Source organism: Marmota monax, unplaced genomic scaffold, assembly GCF_021218885.2.
Source record: "Marmota monax isolate L192 unplaced genomic scaffold, Marmota_monax_Labrador192_F-V1.1 WCK01_AAM20220418_F8-fsc00096, whole genome shotgun sequence".
Classification (NCBI taxonomy): domain Eukaryota; kingdom Metazoa; phylum Chordata; class Mammalia; order Rodentia; family Sciuridae; genus Marmota; species Marmota monax.
The window spans coordinates 932,022-948,892 of NW_026695236.1; the positions used below are offsets into that span (position 1 = coordinate 932,022).

Genomic DNA, 16,871 nt, shown 5'->3' on the forward strand with positions numbered 1-16,871 from the left:
CAGAGATCATAGACATTTGGCATAAAGATTAACTGTCTCCATGTTTGTTACCATCATTGAGTCAGAGAGACAAAAAAAAAAAAAAAAAAAAAAAAACAGAGAGAGAGAGTGAGAGAGAGAGATCTTAGATGGGCATCTGGAAAAATCAGCTAATGTAAGTAAGTCTAGAATTATCCTAAAACTTCTTTGTCCCAATATTACACTTGCCCAAATGAATAAGAAAGTTGTTTTTTTAAAAAATAAAGATCATGTTCATCTCATTTTGTCATCTGTGTCATAGAGGAAACTAGGCCTACATATCCAGGTTTGTCTTACAAAAAGTTAATAAAAGATTAGCCATGACTCAAGTGAGCAATCAGGACTGACCAAAGACTTTTTATTGTTTTTATACCATCATCAAGACACAAGAATAACATTCTCTCCTCTCCCTCTTTCTTTTACTCCATCCTCTATATTTTTGGTTTCAGAGACATGGATTCCCATGTCTTGCAAGACTTCCAGAGTGAACTCACACGCTCCATTTGCATGAATTACCTCTTAGAACCTGTCACCATAGACTGTGGACATACCTCTTGCCGACCCTGCCTCTTTCTCTGCTGGGAAGAAGCCCAAATGCCAATGTGCTGCCCTGAGTGCAAAGAAATAGTAGAGAAGTCAGACTTCAGGACCAACATCATGCTCAAGAAGCTGGCTTCTCTTGCCAGACAGGCCACACCTCCCTCTGTCAGCAGGTCTGGGGAGCAGCTCTGCAGGACACATGGGGAGAAAAAGTGGCTCTTCTGTGAGGTGGACAAGAGCCTGCTCTGTTCACCCTGTTCTGACTCACCCGAACATGCGGTTCACAGATACAGCCCAGTGGCATGGGCAGCAGAAGAGTACAGGGTGAGTGATGGGCCTGAAGTAACTTAGAACCTGTAGGGTCCAGATCAAAGAGAGAAATTAAGAACCATGATAATCAGGCAGTTGAGAATGCAGATGGTAGAGGTGGTGATGTTTCAGTGTAAATCATAAGAGGTAAACATGCTGTTTAAATGTTGATCAATTGGACACTATAATCATAGTGCTCATTTCCTGCTCATGAAGGACATTTCCACTAGAAACATTGTCTAAATGACAGAGCATGGTGGCTATGCCAATAATGCTAGCTATTCAGCAAACTGAGTCAGGAGGATCCCAAATTTGAGGCCAAACTGGGCAACCTAGTAAGACACAGTTCTTCTTTCATTTGTTTAAGGGTCTGAGATATAGCTCACAGGTAAATTCTTGCCTATTTTGTGGGAAACATTAGCTTCAATCTCCAGTACTGAAAAATAAATAAAGAAGTAAATATATGTCCAAATATGTGGAATTGGGGCAGCAGTACAGCAGATGGCTAGTACTAGGAACATGGGCTTCTTTTACTGAAGGATGGACCCCTACATAGTGAGGTTATGTAAAAACTACTTTCTCAGGAAATTGATTGTATTATCTATTATCTATGGATTCCTTTCAAAATCTTTTTTTCTTTTGCTTCAAATATCTAAAATAGTAAAATCAATTTAGACTAATTTGTAAAAATCTGACTCTTTTAAACTAAATATCACTGTATTACCAAGCACTATTTTATTCCATTACACAAAATATGAAACCTACAAAACTATCTTCCCTATTACTCAAGCCTATGGTTATGTTGCAGGAAAAACTGCTAAAGAAAATGGATCCTTTATGGCAAATGACCCAGGATATGCAAGATAATCTAAATGAAGAAATTAACAAATGTCAGTCCTTTGTGGTAAGTTTGAAAATGTTTTCATTATTCTAATTAAAATGTTGCTAATTCATTATGCTAATTAAAATGTTGCTGTCAGATAAATTTGAGTTGATATTGAAGGATAGTGTTTTCATCTCAAAAAAAAAAGCAATGATTTCTGGTAATAGTATGAAACACTGGCCAACACAAGCTAATGTGAAGAATACAAGTATATGGGTGTGAATGAGGCATGACTGGTATTCTTTGTCCAACTTTGGAGGTTTGGATAAATCTTCCCAGACACTGAGGATAAGACAGTATTGCACTAGTTAGTTGGAAGGAGAGGAGAGATATTGATTTTTAACTACGAGCAATGTGGAGGTTCTTTTTTTTAATGTTTCATACAGTGTGTATATAAATATTGAAAAATATTTAGAAGAATCAGACAAAGGAACAAAAGAAAAGGAGGAAGATTTAGATAAAAGAGGAAACAACGCATTAAGACATCACAGGGAGATAGCCTGGGACCCCTCAGACATTTTTTTTTTTAAACAGGAGAGAGGCAAGAAACAGAGAAAAAATGGTAGACAGGATTAGTAAATATTTAAGACACTGTGTGAGCATGAGACAAAAAGTATTTGAAATATTTGCTTGATGCTAAGACAATAATATTTGAAGCTTTAAAAAAGTTTTTGAATGTAATCTTTTTAAATGAATATCTCTACAGGACTATGTAGTCTTAAGGAAGAACATGATGAAAGTTCAATATCACATGATGCATAAGTTTCTCCTGGAGGAGGAGCGATTTCAACTGAAGACACTAGAAAGAGAAGCACAGGAGATTTTTCAACAACTCAGAGACAGTGAAATCAGAATGGCCCAACAGAGGGAAAGGCTGAAGGAAATGTACAGGGAGCTGTCTGACATGTGCCATAAGCCTGACATGGAGTTGCTCCAGGTGACCAGGGAGGGTTCATCCTTAGAGAGAGGAATTCTTGTCTGGGCAATGTTGCCTGCAGAGCCCACTGTGCTCAGCTGAGTGACAGGAGCTCCTTTACACCCATCATTGTCCAATCACTTGTTTCCCTATATTCTGGTAATCTTGGAGATTGTAAGTCTTGCAGAAGGTAAATGAGACAAAATCTTGTGTCACTAAGATGACTATACACACAGAGAAATTATCCAAAAACTCAGTAATCAGGGGAAAGTTAATTTTGTTGAGGAAATATTCAGTTTATGTTTCCCAACTCCATCATCACCCTCTGTTCTTCACAAAAGCAGATGAAGATTTTCCCCTCTAATAGGCATGAACAGAAGTTGTTGATAATTTCAGTGCACTATTTTTCAAATAGCTCACTGTTAATTGTAACTGTCAGAGGGGGTCAGATCTCTCCTGGGACTAAGACTGGGAGATGAGTGACACAGGAACCTAGGTCCTGTTGTATCACTGCACAGACCCTTTCTAAGCTCCATCGTTCACCAAGTCTGTCTTCCATGTTTAATGTGGGCTTTGGTATTACCATGAACTCAGGTGACTTTTCAGAGGAAAACGAGAAAAAAAAAATGTTACACACACACACACACACACACACACACACACACACACACTAAAGGACCACAGTACCAGAGAGGATACAGAAGGACACAGTATTAATACTCTCTCTTTCTTTTTTCCTTTTAGGACTTAGGGGACATATTTGAAAGGTGAGTTTTATGTAATAATCTCTGGATTATGAGAAAGTTTTGTTTCTTGAAGAAGAGAAATTTTATGTTTTCAGATATTAACATCTTTGTCTGTGGATATTATTTTTGAAAAGAGGCTCTGAGGTAATATGTACCTTGGTTTCAAAAATGTCCTTATGTATCTGAATTCAACCATACCTAAGAATGATTTGGTGTTCTGGGCTTTGTTTCACCCATTCCTTCTATCCTCTCCAGCCCAGTCCCAATAAACCTTACTAAGGAGATTTTCATAACATATCCCAGAAAAGGATTCAATTCTAGTGAGGTAGAAGGTAAACAAGATAGGAAAGAGTAATACTCCCTAGGATGGGAAAGGGTGGGGGCTTCATTACCATCAGTAACAATGACCAGATCCCATTTCTTCAGGGCACACAGCACATGTTCAGAGGGGAAGGGCTGCCTGAGAACCCTCAAGATCAGTGCTACCAGGCTGTACTAGATACCCTCCATGGACAGAGATGATCAAAGCCACTGGTCCAAGGAACCTTCCCCTTTAGAAACCAATGACTATATTATTGTTGACCTCTGTGGACCAAAGTCCCAAAAGTTGAACAGTCTGCTTTCTCCAAGATATCCAAGATCTTTGCATTTTCCAAGGTTGATTCAGGAATGAAACTCAGTGTTTTTTAAGTTGGATAATGTTTGAGATGAATAAGGAAACTGAATTTTAGTACATTAAATTTAGAAAAAAGTATCATACAATCCCAAGAGAGTTGAATAAAATGTATACCTAATTCACCAACATGGGTAATTTTAACAACATCTTGGATTAAAAGTGGTATCTTTGTAATGATTTTTTGTTTGACCTTTGTTTTGAAAGTGTAACTGGTATCATTCTTTCCAGAATCGAGTTGCTGGAGATGGAGAAGCCCAAGCCAGTGAACCCAGAGCTCTCTTCATTACACATCACTGGAATCTTGGATATGCTGAACAAGTTCCGAGGTAAGTGTGAGCCTTTGGCACTCAGGTTCAAATTTTTTAGTAGGTTCCTCAAATAAAAGGCTTCCCATTTTTAATATTCTGATGTGAAAAATTTCTAACTTTTTTCCTTGTCTAGTCATAATACAATGACCAAGACCACACTTGTTAACTTATAGCTCAGATACACATTCTAGTTATAATACAGACAGTACAAGAAAAGGAACATTATTGGTGTTTGGAGAGTTATTAAGCAACACAATGTTTACCTCTCAGAGCAGCCATCAATATTTTGTGTTTTTTCAGTTTATTCTAATTTTGAAGATTTAAATGTGATATTGGTTGCTTTTAATCTATCCTATATTCCAAGTACATTTATGATATGCAATGGGCAAATAATAATTACTATTTATAAAATACAAGTTTTATTGAACAAAAAAGACTAAATTTCCCATAAATAGAACAATTTAATACCATCAGATGGGTTTCAAAAGAACTGAAAGGTAAGTGATCTGTAAACATGACCCAGCCATGTTTGTGCATCACTAGAGAGGAGGTCTAGATATCAGAAGGCTGAAACCCAAGTTAGATTGGATTCATGGTATCAAAAGATCATGTAAGTCCAAGGTTCTTTTCTTTCAAGTGTGCAGATGTTGCTTTCTGTCAAATTATTTGGTGTTTCATAATGAAACAGGCACAATCATATCAAAGTAGTGTCTATTTATTAATGGTATCAAAACAATTCAAGAAGAGATTTCTACTAAAAAAAGAAAAGAAAAGAAAAAAGACTCTTTGTTTGTGTGACCTGAAACAAACCATCCAAAAGCTGATATTAAATTACCCCTTCACTCAACAAGGAGTACCTTCTGTTTTCTTTTATTTAGCATTATAATTTAAAGATTTCTCAGTGCTAAAGAGGGCATAGGAAACTTTCTCCATACATGAGTTTGAACTCTCTCTGCTCCCTACTGTTCCTTAGAAGAGGTGTAAATAAAGAGATTGATTAGGTAGACAGTTTTTGCCCAAGACATGCAAATGCTCTTTACTTATATGATTTTGTTTTGTTTTGTTTTTGTGCAGTGAATAATGGAACTATTCAAGGATGGGCCAATTGCTATGTGAGCCTTTCTCATGAAGATAGAAATAAGATATTTGGAGATGATGGTGGAACTAAAGATCCCCAGACAGTTGAGAGTTACGTTATATGGAGTGCTGAGGGATTTACCTCCGGTAGACACTACTGGGAGGTGGATGTGGGGAACACCTCCAACTGGATTCTCGGCGTCTGTAAAGATTTTATGACAAGTGACACTTTTGATTCTGAGAAAGCATTTCTCCTATTTTCCTTAAAGAAGAACAACCACTGTAGGCTCTCCACCAACTCCCCACCCTTAATTCAGTATGTACAAAGACCTGTGGGTCGGGTTGGGGTATTTCTAGATTATGACAATGAAATTATGAGCTTCTATGATGTTTACCGATGTTCCCTCATATACAGTTTCTCTCTTCCCATCTTGACCTCACCTCTGAATCCTTTTCTTTTCCTTGATTCTCCATAAAATTTAGGTTTTCCAGGGCATGGTGTCACATGTCTATAATACTAGCTACACAGGAAGTTGAGACAGGAGGGACACAAGTTTTGGGGGCAGACTGGTCATTTAAAGAGAGTTAAAATGGGGAGGGGGTGTGTGTAGCCCTGTATTAGAGCCCTTGTCTAGTAGGTGTGAGGCTCTGGGTTCATTCCATAATCCTGAAAACAATAAATAAAGGAAAATTTTGAAAGAAAATAAGAATTAATTGGTGAATGTCCATATCTGAAGAAACTGTGTTCTTGGGACTACCTCATGTCATGTTACCATTCTACAGATGATATCTGTGGGCTTGTTTTATCTTAAGGAAGTATAATCATTTTATGGTCATAAATTGTGATAACCACATTGAACTTATAAATTTGTTTATTAAATTTTATTTTAATAAAGTGTTGTAAAACCACCACAATGTGATTTGAGGTTAGTTTTCAGTTGCTTCAAATAATTCAATACCCCATCTACTATGGGAGCCCAGGCCTAGCCCAGACTTCCCACACCAGCAAAACTAAGCTTTAGATTTGATGATGAAATAAAACCCTTCCATGACAAGCAAAAGTTAAAATAATTTACAATTAGAAAGAATACAATAGAGAACATCCTGAACAAAATATTCCATGAAGAGCAAATGAAAAACAATGGTGAAAATCAGCAGAGGGTGCACACTAAAGGAAAATCTAGTCAGACAAGAAACCATGTCTGTTAAATACCAAAAATAAATAAAAATAGCTAGAAATACAAATCATGTCTCAATAATAACTGAATGTTAATGGCCTAAACTCACCAATAAAAAGGCATACACTATATGTCAAGATCATTGTAATGTTTTGAGCAACCAATAAAAAAATAAAAATAAATAAAACATAAATATTTAAAAATTTAAAAAAAAATTTAAAAAGACATAGGCTAGCAGATTGCATAAAAAAAAGAGTCAACAATATGCTATCTCCAAGAGACTCATCTCACAGGAAAAGACATCCACAGACTGAAGGTGAAGGGTTGGGAAAAAGCATATCACTCACATGAACTGCAGCAGCAAGCAGGGGTTTCCACTGTCATATCAAATAAAGTAGACTTCAAGCTAAAGTTAATCAAAAGGAATAAAGAAGGACACTACATACTTCTCAAGGGAACCATACACTAACAAGACTTGACAATTATAAATATATGTTCCGCAAACAATGGAGCATCTATGTTCATCAAATAAAATCTTCTCAAGTTCAAGAGTCAAATAGACCACAACAATAATTTGGGGTGACTTTAACACACCTCTTTCATCACTACATAGATGTTCCAGATAAAAGCTGAACAAAGAAACTATAGAACTCAATAATATAATAATCAATAACTTAGACTTAACTGACATATATAGAATATTTCATTGTTCAACAAGTGAGAACACTTTCTTCTCAGTAGAACATGGGTCCTTCTCTAAAATAGACCATATATTATGCTACAAAGCAACTCTTAGCAAATATAAAAAAGTGGAGATACTACCTTGCCTTCTATTAGATCATAATATAATGAAATTATAAATCAATGGTAAAATAAGAAATAAAATTTACTCCAACACCTGGAGATTAATAATATGCTACTTAATGAACAATGGGTTGAAAACACATGAGTGAAGAGATTTAAAAAAATTTAGAGATGAATGAGAACACAGATACAACATATCAAAATCTTTGAGACACTATGTAAGCAGTTCTAAGAGGAAATTTCATTGCATGGTGTTCATTCCTGGAAAGAAGAAAAAGTCAACAAATAAATGACTTAAAATTGCATTGCAAAGCCCTAGGAAAAGAAGAACAAATCAACATTAAAAGCAATAGAAGACTGGAAATAATTAAAATCATAGCTGAAATCAATGATACGGAAACAAGAGAAACAACTGAATAAAATGATAGAACAAAAGTTGTTTCTTTTTTAAATTTTTAAATTGCTTTTATTGCTTTTAAAATACATGATAACAGGTGTTTCTCTGAAAATCAGTAAATAAAATTGACAGACCCTTAGCCATGCTAACAAAGAGAAAGAGAGAAAACTCAAATTGCTAACATACATGAGAAAAAGGAAATATCACAACAGACACTACAAAAATACAGAAGATAATTATAAATTATTTGAAAACTTGTACTATAATAAAAAACAAAAGCATAGACAAATTTTAGAGTCATATGATTTGCTCACATTGAATCAGCATGATATATACAATTTAAACAGATCAATTTTAAGTGATGAAATAGAAGACACCATCAAAAGTCTACCAACCAAGAAAAACCCAGGACTGATGGATACACAGCCAAGTTCTACAACACCTTTAAAGAAGAACTAATACCAATACTCTTCAATTTATTTCAGGAAATAGAAAAAGGGGCAGCACTTCCAAACTAATCCTATGAGGCCAATATCACCCTGATTTCAAAACCAGGCAAAGACACATCAAAAAAAGAAAACTTCAGACCAATATCTCTAAAGAACATAGATGAAAAAATTCTCAATAAGATTCTTGCAAATCAAATACAAAACATAACAAAAAGATCGTGCACCGAGATCAAGTGGGATTTATCCCAGGGATGCAAGGTTGTTTCAACATATGGAAATAAATAAATGTGATTGATGACATCAATAGAATTAAAGATAAGAATCATAAGATCATCTCAATAGACTCGGAAAAAAGCATTTCACAAAATACAGCACTACTTTATGTTCAAAACATAGAAAAACTTGGGATAACAGGAACATAACATCATAAAGGCTATCTATGCTTAGCCCCAGGCCAACATCATTCTAAATGGAGAAAAATGCAAGGCATTCCCTCTAAAAACTACAACAAGACAGGGATGGCCTCTTTCACCACTTCTATTTATCACAGTTCTTGAAACACTGGCCAGAGTAATTAGACAGACAAAACAAATTAAAGGCATACACATAGGAAAAGAAGAACTCAAATTGGCATGACCTGATGATAATATGATTCCATACATAATAGACCCCAAAAGTTCCACCAGAAAACTTCTAGAACAAGTAAATGAATTCAGTAAAATAGCACGATATAAAATCAACTCCCATAAATCAAAGGCATTTCTGTATATCAGTGACAAATACTCAGAAAGGAAACAAGGGAAACAAAAACTACCCCATTTTCAATAGCCTCAAAAAAATGTCAATAAAATAAAATACTTGGGAATCAACTTAACAAAGAGGTGAAAGATGTACATGATGAAAATTAAAGAACCCTAAAGAAAGAAGTCAAAGAAAGCCTTAGAAGATAGAAAGATCTACCTTGCTCTTGGATAGACAGAATTCATATTATCAAAATGAACATACTTCCAAAAGCACTATACAGATTTAATGCAATTTCGATCAAAATCCCAATGACATTCCGCATAGAAATAAAAAAAGCAGTCATGAAGTTCATCTGGAAAAACAAGAAACCCAGAATAGCTAAAACAATCCTTAGCAGGAAGACTGAAGCTGGTGGCATCACTTTTCCAGACCTTAAACTATTCTACTGAGCAATCGTAACAAAAACAGCACGGTGTTGGCACCAAAACAAACTGGTAGACCAAAGGTACAGAATAGAGGATGCAGAGACTAATCCACAAAATCACAATCATTTTATATTAGACAAAGGTGCCAAAAACATGTACTGGAGAAAAGATAACCTCTTCAACAATGGTGCTGGGAAAACGAAATTAAACCCCTATCTCTCACCAAGCACAAAACTCAATTCAAAATGGATCAAGGACCTAGGAATAAAAATCAGAGACCCTGTGTCTAATAGAAGAAAAAGTAGGCCCTAATCTTCATCATGTGGGATTAGGCCCCAACTTCCTTAATAAGATTCCTTTGCCACAAGAATTAAAATCAAGAATCAATAAATGTGATGGACTCAAACTAAAACTTTCTTCACAGCAAAAGAAACAATCTGTGAGTTGAATAGAGAGCCTACAGGTTGGGAGCAAATCTTTACCCCTCACCATCAGATAAAGCACTAATCTCTAGGGTATATAAAGAACTCAAAAAATTAAACACCCAAAACAACAAATAACCCATACAATAAATGGGCCAAGGACCTTACCAGACTTTTCACATGATGTTGAATGATATACAATCAATCAAGAAATATATGATAAAATGTTCATCATCTTTAGCAATTAGAAAAATGCAAATCAAAACCACTCTCAGATTTCATCTCACTCTAGTCAGAATGGCATTTTTTATAAAGACAAACAACAATAAGTGTTGGTGAGTATGTGAGGAAAAAGGTACACTCCTACACTGCTGGTAGGACTGCAAATTGGTGCAGCCAAAATGAAAAGCAGTATGGAGATTGCTCAGAAAATTTGGAATGGAACCACCATTTGACCTAGCTATACTTCTCTTTGGTCTGTATCCAAATGACTTAAAAATAGCATACTGCAGGAACACAGCCACATCAATGTTTATAGCAGCACAACTTATAATAGCTAAACTGTGGAACCAACGTAGATGCCCTTCAATAGATGAATGAATAAAAAATGTGGCATATAAATACAATGGAATATTACTCAGCAACAAAAGAGAATAAAATCGTGGCATTTACAGGTAAATGGATGGAGTTAGAGAAGATGGTGATGAGTGAAAATCAGCCAATACCCAAACAACAAATGCTGAATATTTCCTCTGATATAAGGAGAATGATTTTTAATGCGGTAGGGAGAGACAGCATGGGAGAAATAGACAAACTCTAGATAGGGCAGAGGAATGGGAGGGATGGGTGGGGACTTGGGGTTAGAAATGATGGTGGAATGTGATGGACATTATTATCCAAAGTACATATATGAAGACACAAATTGGTGTGAATATAGTTTGTATACAACCAGACATATAAAAATTTGTGCTCTATATGTGTAACAATATATATGCTGTCATATATAAATAAAAAAATTAATTAATAAAAACAAATTTAAGTCCTATTAACATTAACTCCCCATTCATTCCCACTCCCCAGCACATGGAATTCTCTTAACTCTTTAGGTTTTTATGGATTTGTATATTTCCAGAAAGTTCAAGAAAATGGAATTACATCTGTTGCTCTTTGTGTCTTCTTCTATCATTTAGTTTAAAACTTTCAAGGCTCATTCACATTGCAAATTCTGTGTTATTTACACATTTGGAGCCAAGCTGTAGCAGAAGGATGAAGAGACTTATATATTAGCTTACTAAACAACTGAAAGTAGCTAAGGGTGCTTAGATTGCTCTCCAGTCTGACTTAGTTGGGTAGATCCAGGTATCTGACAGATTATTATTTCTCCAAGTCCTTGTCATTCATCACATCTCAGTTCAAAGGTTTTTCAGGGAAGTCATCCTTGCCTCCATAGACCAGAATAGTTCCTTTTACTCCATATCACCAAATGTATTATACCATCTCCTAATATTCAACAAACTCTCATCAAATTGATAGTTACTTATTACTACTAGACTCTAAATTCCAAAATCGGAGGGTAGTATCTGTCATAGTTACAACCATATTCCCATTATCCAAAATTCAATGGTTAGAAGGTTGTACATGATACAAATGTAGTAAAAAAGTGGATTTAAAAAAAATACAGATTAGTATTAGTAAATACTCTTATAGCATTAAGAATGCTTCCCAAACAATGTAGCTGATAAGTTAGAAGAGAAAATACTAATGAATAATGTCAACAAAGACAAACAATACATTGATTTTCATATTCATAATCTGTTATGGCTTGTATCTGAAAGTCCCTGAAAGGGCCATTTGTTTACAGTCTTCTTCCTGGGATGAGCTGTTGTTTGTTCACCAGTTATACAACCTTTGTGGTATTCAAGATGAAAAATTGTTCCCCAGATGGGTGGTGTAGGACTGGGAGTAAACCTGCTGGAACTTAGGTGCAGATGACTTAGAAGTCTGGAAGATGGGACATGGATTTTTGTCTTGGCAGTAAATGAGACAGATCCCTGAGCCTACCTGAAGTAGGTGCTCAGTGCACTTCCTTGCAAAACCACATCCAATGCAGAAATGTGCCAGTTCAACGTGATTGCTATTGCCTAGAAAAGAGAAGGAAAAACACCTATTGACTGCCTCCTGTGGCCTCTGGCGCCCCTCTTAGTGGTGACTGCTATGCACCTTACTCAAGAGAATAGAGGTAAAAATAGAAGCAGGGATAAGACTGAGAAGGAATCTGAGCTGCTATTCCTAGAGGAGGCTCAGGTCATCCAAATGTGGAGTAAGAGAGTGACGACCTGGAACGTGTCTGGGGAATTGGGCTGAAGAAGCTAAGCGTGGAGTTCAGGAGGAAACGGATTTGCACGCACACTTTGGGTATCACAGTGTATGGTATCTGGCACTACTGGGATAACAGAGCCTTGGTCCTTCAGAAGACTTCCCAGAGAAGCCTGAAATCTGATGGCATAGGGCCATCATTCACAGTGTCCTGAAATCAGCCACCTGATATGTGTTGCCTGGCATGTGGAGATTTTTATGCTAACTTGTAGGTCATGGACCTTTCGCGATTGCATTTGATCACCGAAATTTAAAGATAAGAATATGGATGTGAATGTAGCCTAGCCGTATGCCCAAGCGGAACTGATTGTGGAACCTAAGATTGAAGAGCGATTTTGAAATAGTAGCCTTTGCAGTTGCAGAACCTGACCGCTAGGGGGCAACCGGTTACCTTGACTTTGGAAATGCTGATTTCATTTTTAAGTTTTTGGGGTCACATGTATTCAGAATTCTCTTTTTAACAAATCAAAAACGATATGTGAACTTATGATCACACACATGGATGTTACACTTTGAGTGCTTTATAAGCGCATAAAAAAACAGTGTCAACAATTTAATTTTGTAATGACTTGGAAAAAAGGTAGGGGATGACAATGAAAACATATCTCCACTTTATGATCCGAAGACCTGCGGATGAGAAATATAGTAAAGAAAATGTCATGTTTCCAAATACTTCAAACTGTTACTTTTCTTTGAGGAGGCATTCTATGATATGGAAATATATATATATATATATATATATATATATATATATATATATATATACACACACACACACACACACATATATATATATATATATATATATATATATATATATATATATATATAAGCGTGTGTGTGCGCACATGCGCTTTTAATGGAATTTAGGCTTACCACTTTTACTTAATTTTTGTCATCAGTTCCTCCACTAAAATAAACCTTGGATTGGAATAGTTAGAGCACATCACCACGTTGAAAATTTATGAGATTTTTTTCTTTCTTTCTTTTTTTTAATGGTGGTGGGAATGAATTCAATTCAGTTCCACTATAACCCAGAGCTCCCTAGATTAGGCCATCACTCTACCAATGAGCCCCAGCCCCAGACTTTCCTGTGCAACGGTAAGAGATTCATACAAGCTCGCTGAGTGGGGCACACATGTAATCCCTAACAGCTTGGGGGATGGAGGGAGGAAGATTGAAATTTCGAAGCTTGCCTCCACAATTTAGCAAGGCTGTAAGCAACTTTGTGAGACCTTGTCTCAAAGTAAAAAATATAAAGGACTGGGGATGTGGCTCAGTGGTAAAATACCCCTGGGTTCAATTCCTGCTACCAAAAGAATAAAAAGGCATTCATCCAACATTCAGCTTATGAAACTTACATTCTATTGCTCTCATAAAAACTGTTCAGAGATGAATACGATATGACAGAATAAATCTTCACATAATAAAAACAAACAATGTTTGATTTTAGTACCTTTATCAAGAATCAGTTGATTTTAGATGTGTGGGCTTATTTTTGGGTCCTCTCTTCTAATCCATAAATTATTTTCTTGATAATACAAATTTTTGTACTATTAAGGTTTCTTTTGAGAACAAGGACATGTAATCCTTTTAAATGAATATCTCTGCAGGACTATGTGGCTTTAAGGAAGAACATGATCCAAGTTCAATATCAGATGATGTATCAGTTTCTCCTTAAGGAGGAGCGATTTCAACTGGCAACACAGAACCAAAAAGCAAAGGAAATTTTCCAGCAACTCAGGGACAGTGAAATCAGAATAGCCCAACAGATGGAAAGGCTGAAGGAAATGTGCAGAGAGCTGACTGAGATGTGCCACAAGCCTGACATGGAATTGCTCCAGATGACCATGGAAGGTCCATTCTAAGAGAGAGGAATTCTTGTCTAGGCAATGTTGACTGCAGAGCCCATTGTGTTCAGCTCAAAGACAGGTGTGCCTTCACACACATCCCTACATTGGTCCAATCACTTGTTTCTCTGTATTGTGGTAATCTTGGGAAATTTTAAACCTTTTGTTAGATAATATAGGAAAAAATAATTTTCTTTGTTCCCAGGAGACTACTTGTACAGAAAACTCTGGCTAGGGGAATATTAGCTTCATTGGGTTAATTCTCAAATCAAGTTACCTAATTTACAACCTTCTCTTGTCTTGCCAGAAAGCAATTTCTGAAGATACTGGGGATTTGTCCATGCATAGACAAAGTTGCAGAGTTTGGTAACCAATTCCCATGCTTTCTGCTTTTTATGTGCTTCCTTGTTTGGTTTAAATTGTTGTCAGTTTGGTCAGACTTCTCCTTGAGAATAAAACTGGGAGGTGAGGGACAGGGAACCTGGGTCCCACCACCTCAATGCACAGCCTCTTTCTGAATTCCCTCCTTCTCAGTGTACACCAAGGATGTCTCTCATGGATGAGTTTCTCTTATCAACATAGGCTCTGATTGCTACTTAACAGGGAAAGAAGAAAAACTACTTTCTTAAAACAAACAAACAATACTAAAGGGTTAGGGTTAAGATTAGGGTTAGGGTTAGAACTCTTTTTTTCCTTGCAGGAATTTTAAAGCATGTTGGAAAGGTATTTTTACACCATGATCTGTGATTTCTGAAAAATTTGTTTTCTTGTTGATAGAGAATGTATGTTTTGAATTATTAACATTTTTCTATGTGGCTATTTAGCATTTTGTCTGAAAAGAGGTCTAAGGCAATAGATTTTTGGTCTCAGAAATTTCCTCCTTATGTGGATGAATTTAAATATACCTATTCATTCTGGGCTTGTTTCATTCATTTCTACTATCCTTTTCAGCCCCAGCTAAACAAGATAATAAAGAGTGTTTTTCTAAGGCACGCAGATAACCAATATTCTTGAGAACTAGAGAGCTGGAGCACACTGGAGACACTCTAGTGGGGGGAAAAAGGAAAGAGGAATGTTCCCTAAGGATTGGAAGAGGAGGGGGCTTCATTCCCATCGGAGCAATGTCCAGATCCTGTCTATCAGAGAACACCCTAGGTATAGGCAGAACTCAGAGTGGAAGGGTTGCCTGAGAACCCTCAGGATCAGGGCTTTCATGCTGTATTAGATACCCTCCATTGGCAGAGATGATCAAAGTCTCTGTTCTAAGGAACATTCCCCTTTAGACACCATTGACCATATCATTTGTGACTTTTGTGGACTGAGTCCCAAAAGCTGAACTTCTGCTTTCTGTAAGATACCCAGGATCTTTGTATTGCCCAAAGTCCCTTGAGGAATGCAGGGAGGGAATTAAATTCAATAATTTTAGAAGTTGTATAATGTCAGAGAAGAATAGAGACATTAGATATTAATATAAATTAAGTTCAGAAAAAAATGGTAAAATTTCTTAAATCCATAGAAGTGTAGAATAAAATGTATACTCAATTAACCCCAAATGGAAAAATTTTGTCATTTTTACAGGACTAAATTGTTGTGGATGCGAATGGCTCAGCAAAAGAACCAAAGCTCACATCAGGGAATATCACTGGAATCCTGGACATGCTGAATAGCTTCAGAGGTAAGAAACAGTTGTCTGGCAGTCAGTCCTAAATTTCTTTCTTCAGTGGCTTCTGAAATGAGGAATACCCATTTTCAATTTTAAAATTTTTGACATAAAAGTTGTATATGATTTTCTATAATGTTTGTATCTAGAGGTAAACAAAAATAAATTGCTGCTCCACATAGTGATATGGCTTGACCTACTTCCCTTCCTTCCTTCCTTCCTTTCTTCCTTCCTTCCTTCCTTCTTTTCTTTCTCTCTTCCTCTCTCTCTTTCTCTGTTGTTTTTCTCTCTTTCCATGATGGGAAGGAGCTGTGAGTGCTGCAGAGGTCATAATAAACCTGCTTCACACCTGAGTGAGGCTGAACTCTGCTCTTGTTAGTGAGGATGAGAGACAAATAAAGTAATAATTGAACATAGATCCTCTGCCTCTCACAACAAGGTTACATAGTACCATTTGCTAATTGGAGTTTTGTCTTTCTGCAGTTAATAGTACTGTGAAATAGGAAGTGGCTGACACTACACAGCTGTATTAAGGATGTCAGAGGTGTGACATTTGGGGATGACCAGCATAGTGTACCTGGAGATACCCAGAGAATAGAGAGTTATGCTGCAAGGGGGACCCAGGCCTTCACCTCAGGTAACCACTATTGGGAGGTAGAGGTGCTGAGCTCTTCCAACTGAATTCTGGGCGATTTTAAATATTCCAGAACAATCAATATTGATTAAAGTCTTGATTTTGATGGGCATTTCTCGTATTTTCTTTGAAGAGGAACAGGCATTACAGTCTCTCTACCAACCCCCCCACCCCTAATTCAATATATGCAAAGGCCTCTGGGTAGGGTTAGGGTGTTAGATTATGACAATGGAACTGTGAGCTTGTATGATGTTTACTTCCCTTCCTTCCTTCTTTACCTCTCCTCTGAGCCTGTCCTTTGCCTTGGTTCCCTATGAAGTCAAGTGTCATGAGTACTAATTGGTGAGCTCCCATGTCAGGAAACTGAAGTCCTGAGACCCACTCAAATCAGACAACAAGAGTATGTATGAGATCTGTGGGCACCTGTAACTTTAAGAAACAGTTATTCCATGGCTTCAA

At 36.6% G+C, this 16,871-nt stretch overlaps 1 protein-coding gene across 1 annotated transcript; it reads left to right on the forward strand.

The window, feature by feature from the left end:
• The first annotated feature begins 471 nt into the window (after window positions 1–471).
• On the forward strand, window positions 472–5,949 carry LOC124089371 (tripartite motif-containing protein 64C-like). The gene is made up of 6 exons (XM_046439371.1): window positions 472–900; window positions 1,676–1,771; window positions 2,457–2,687; window positions 3,411–3,433; window positions 4,317–4,414; window positions 5,471–5,949. Exons 1-6 carry the CDS (start codon window positions 472–474, stop codon window positions 5,947–5,949), a joined length of 1,356 nt encoding a protein of 451 aa, XP_046295327.1.
• The last annotated feature ends 10,922 nt before the right edge of the window (window positions 5,950–16,871 follow it).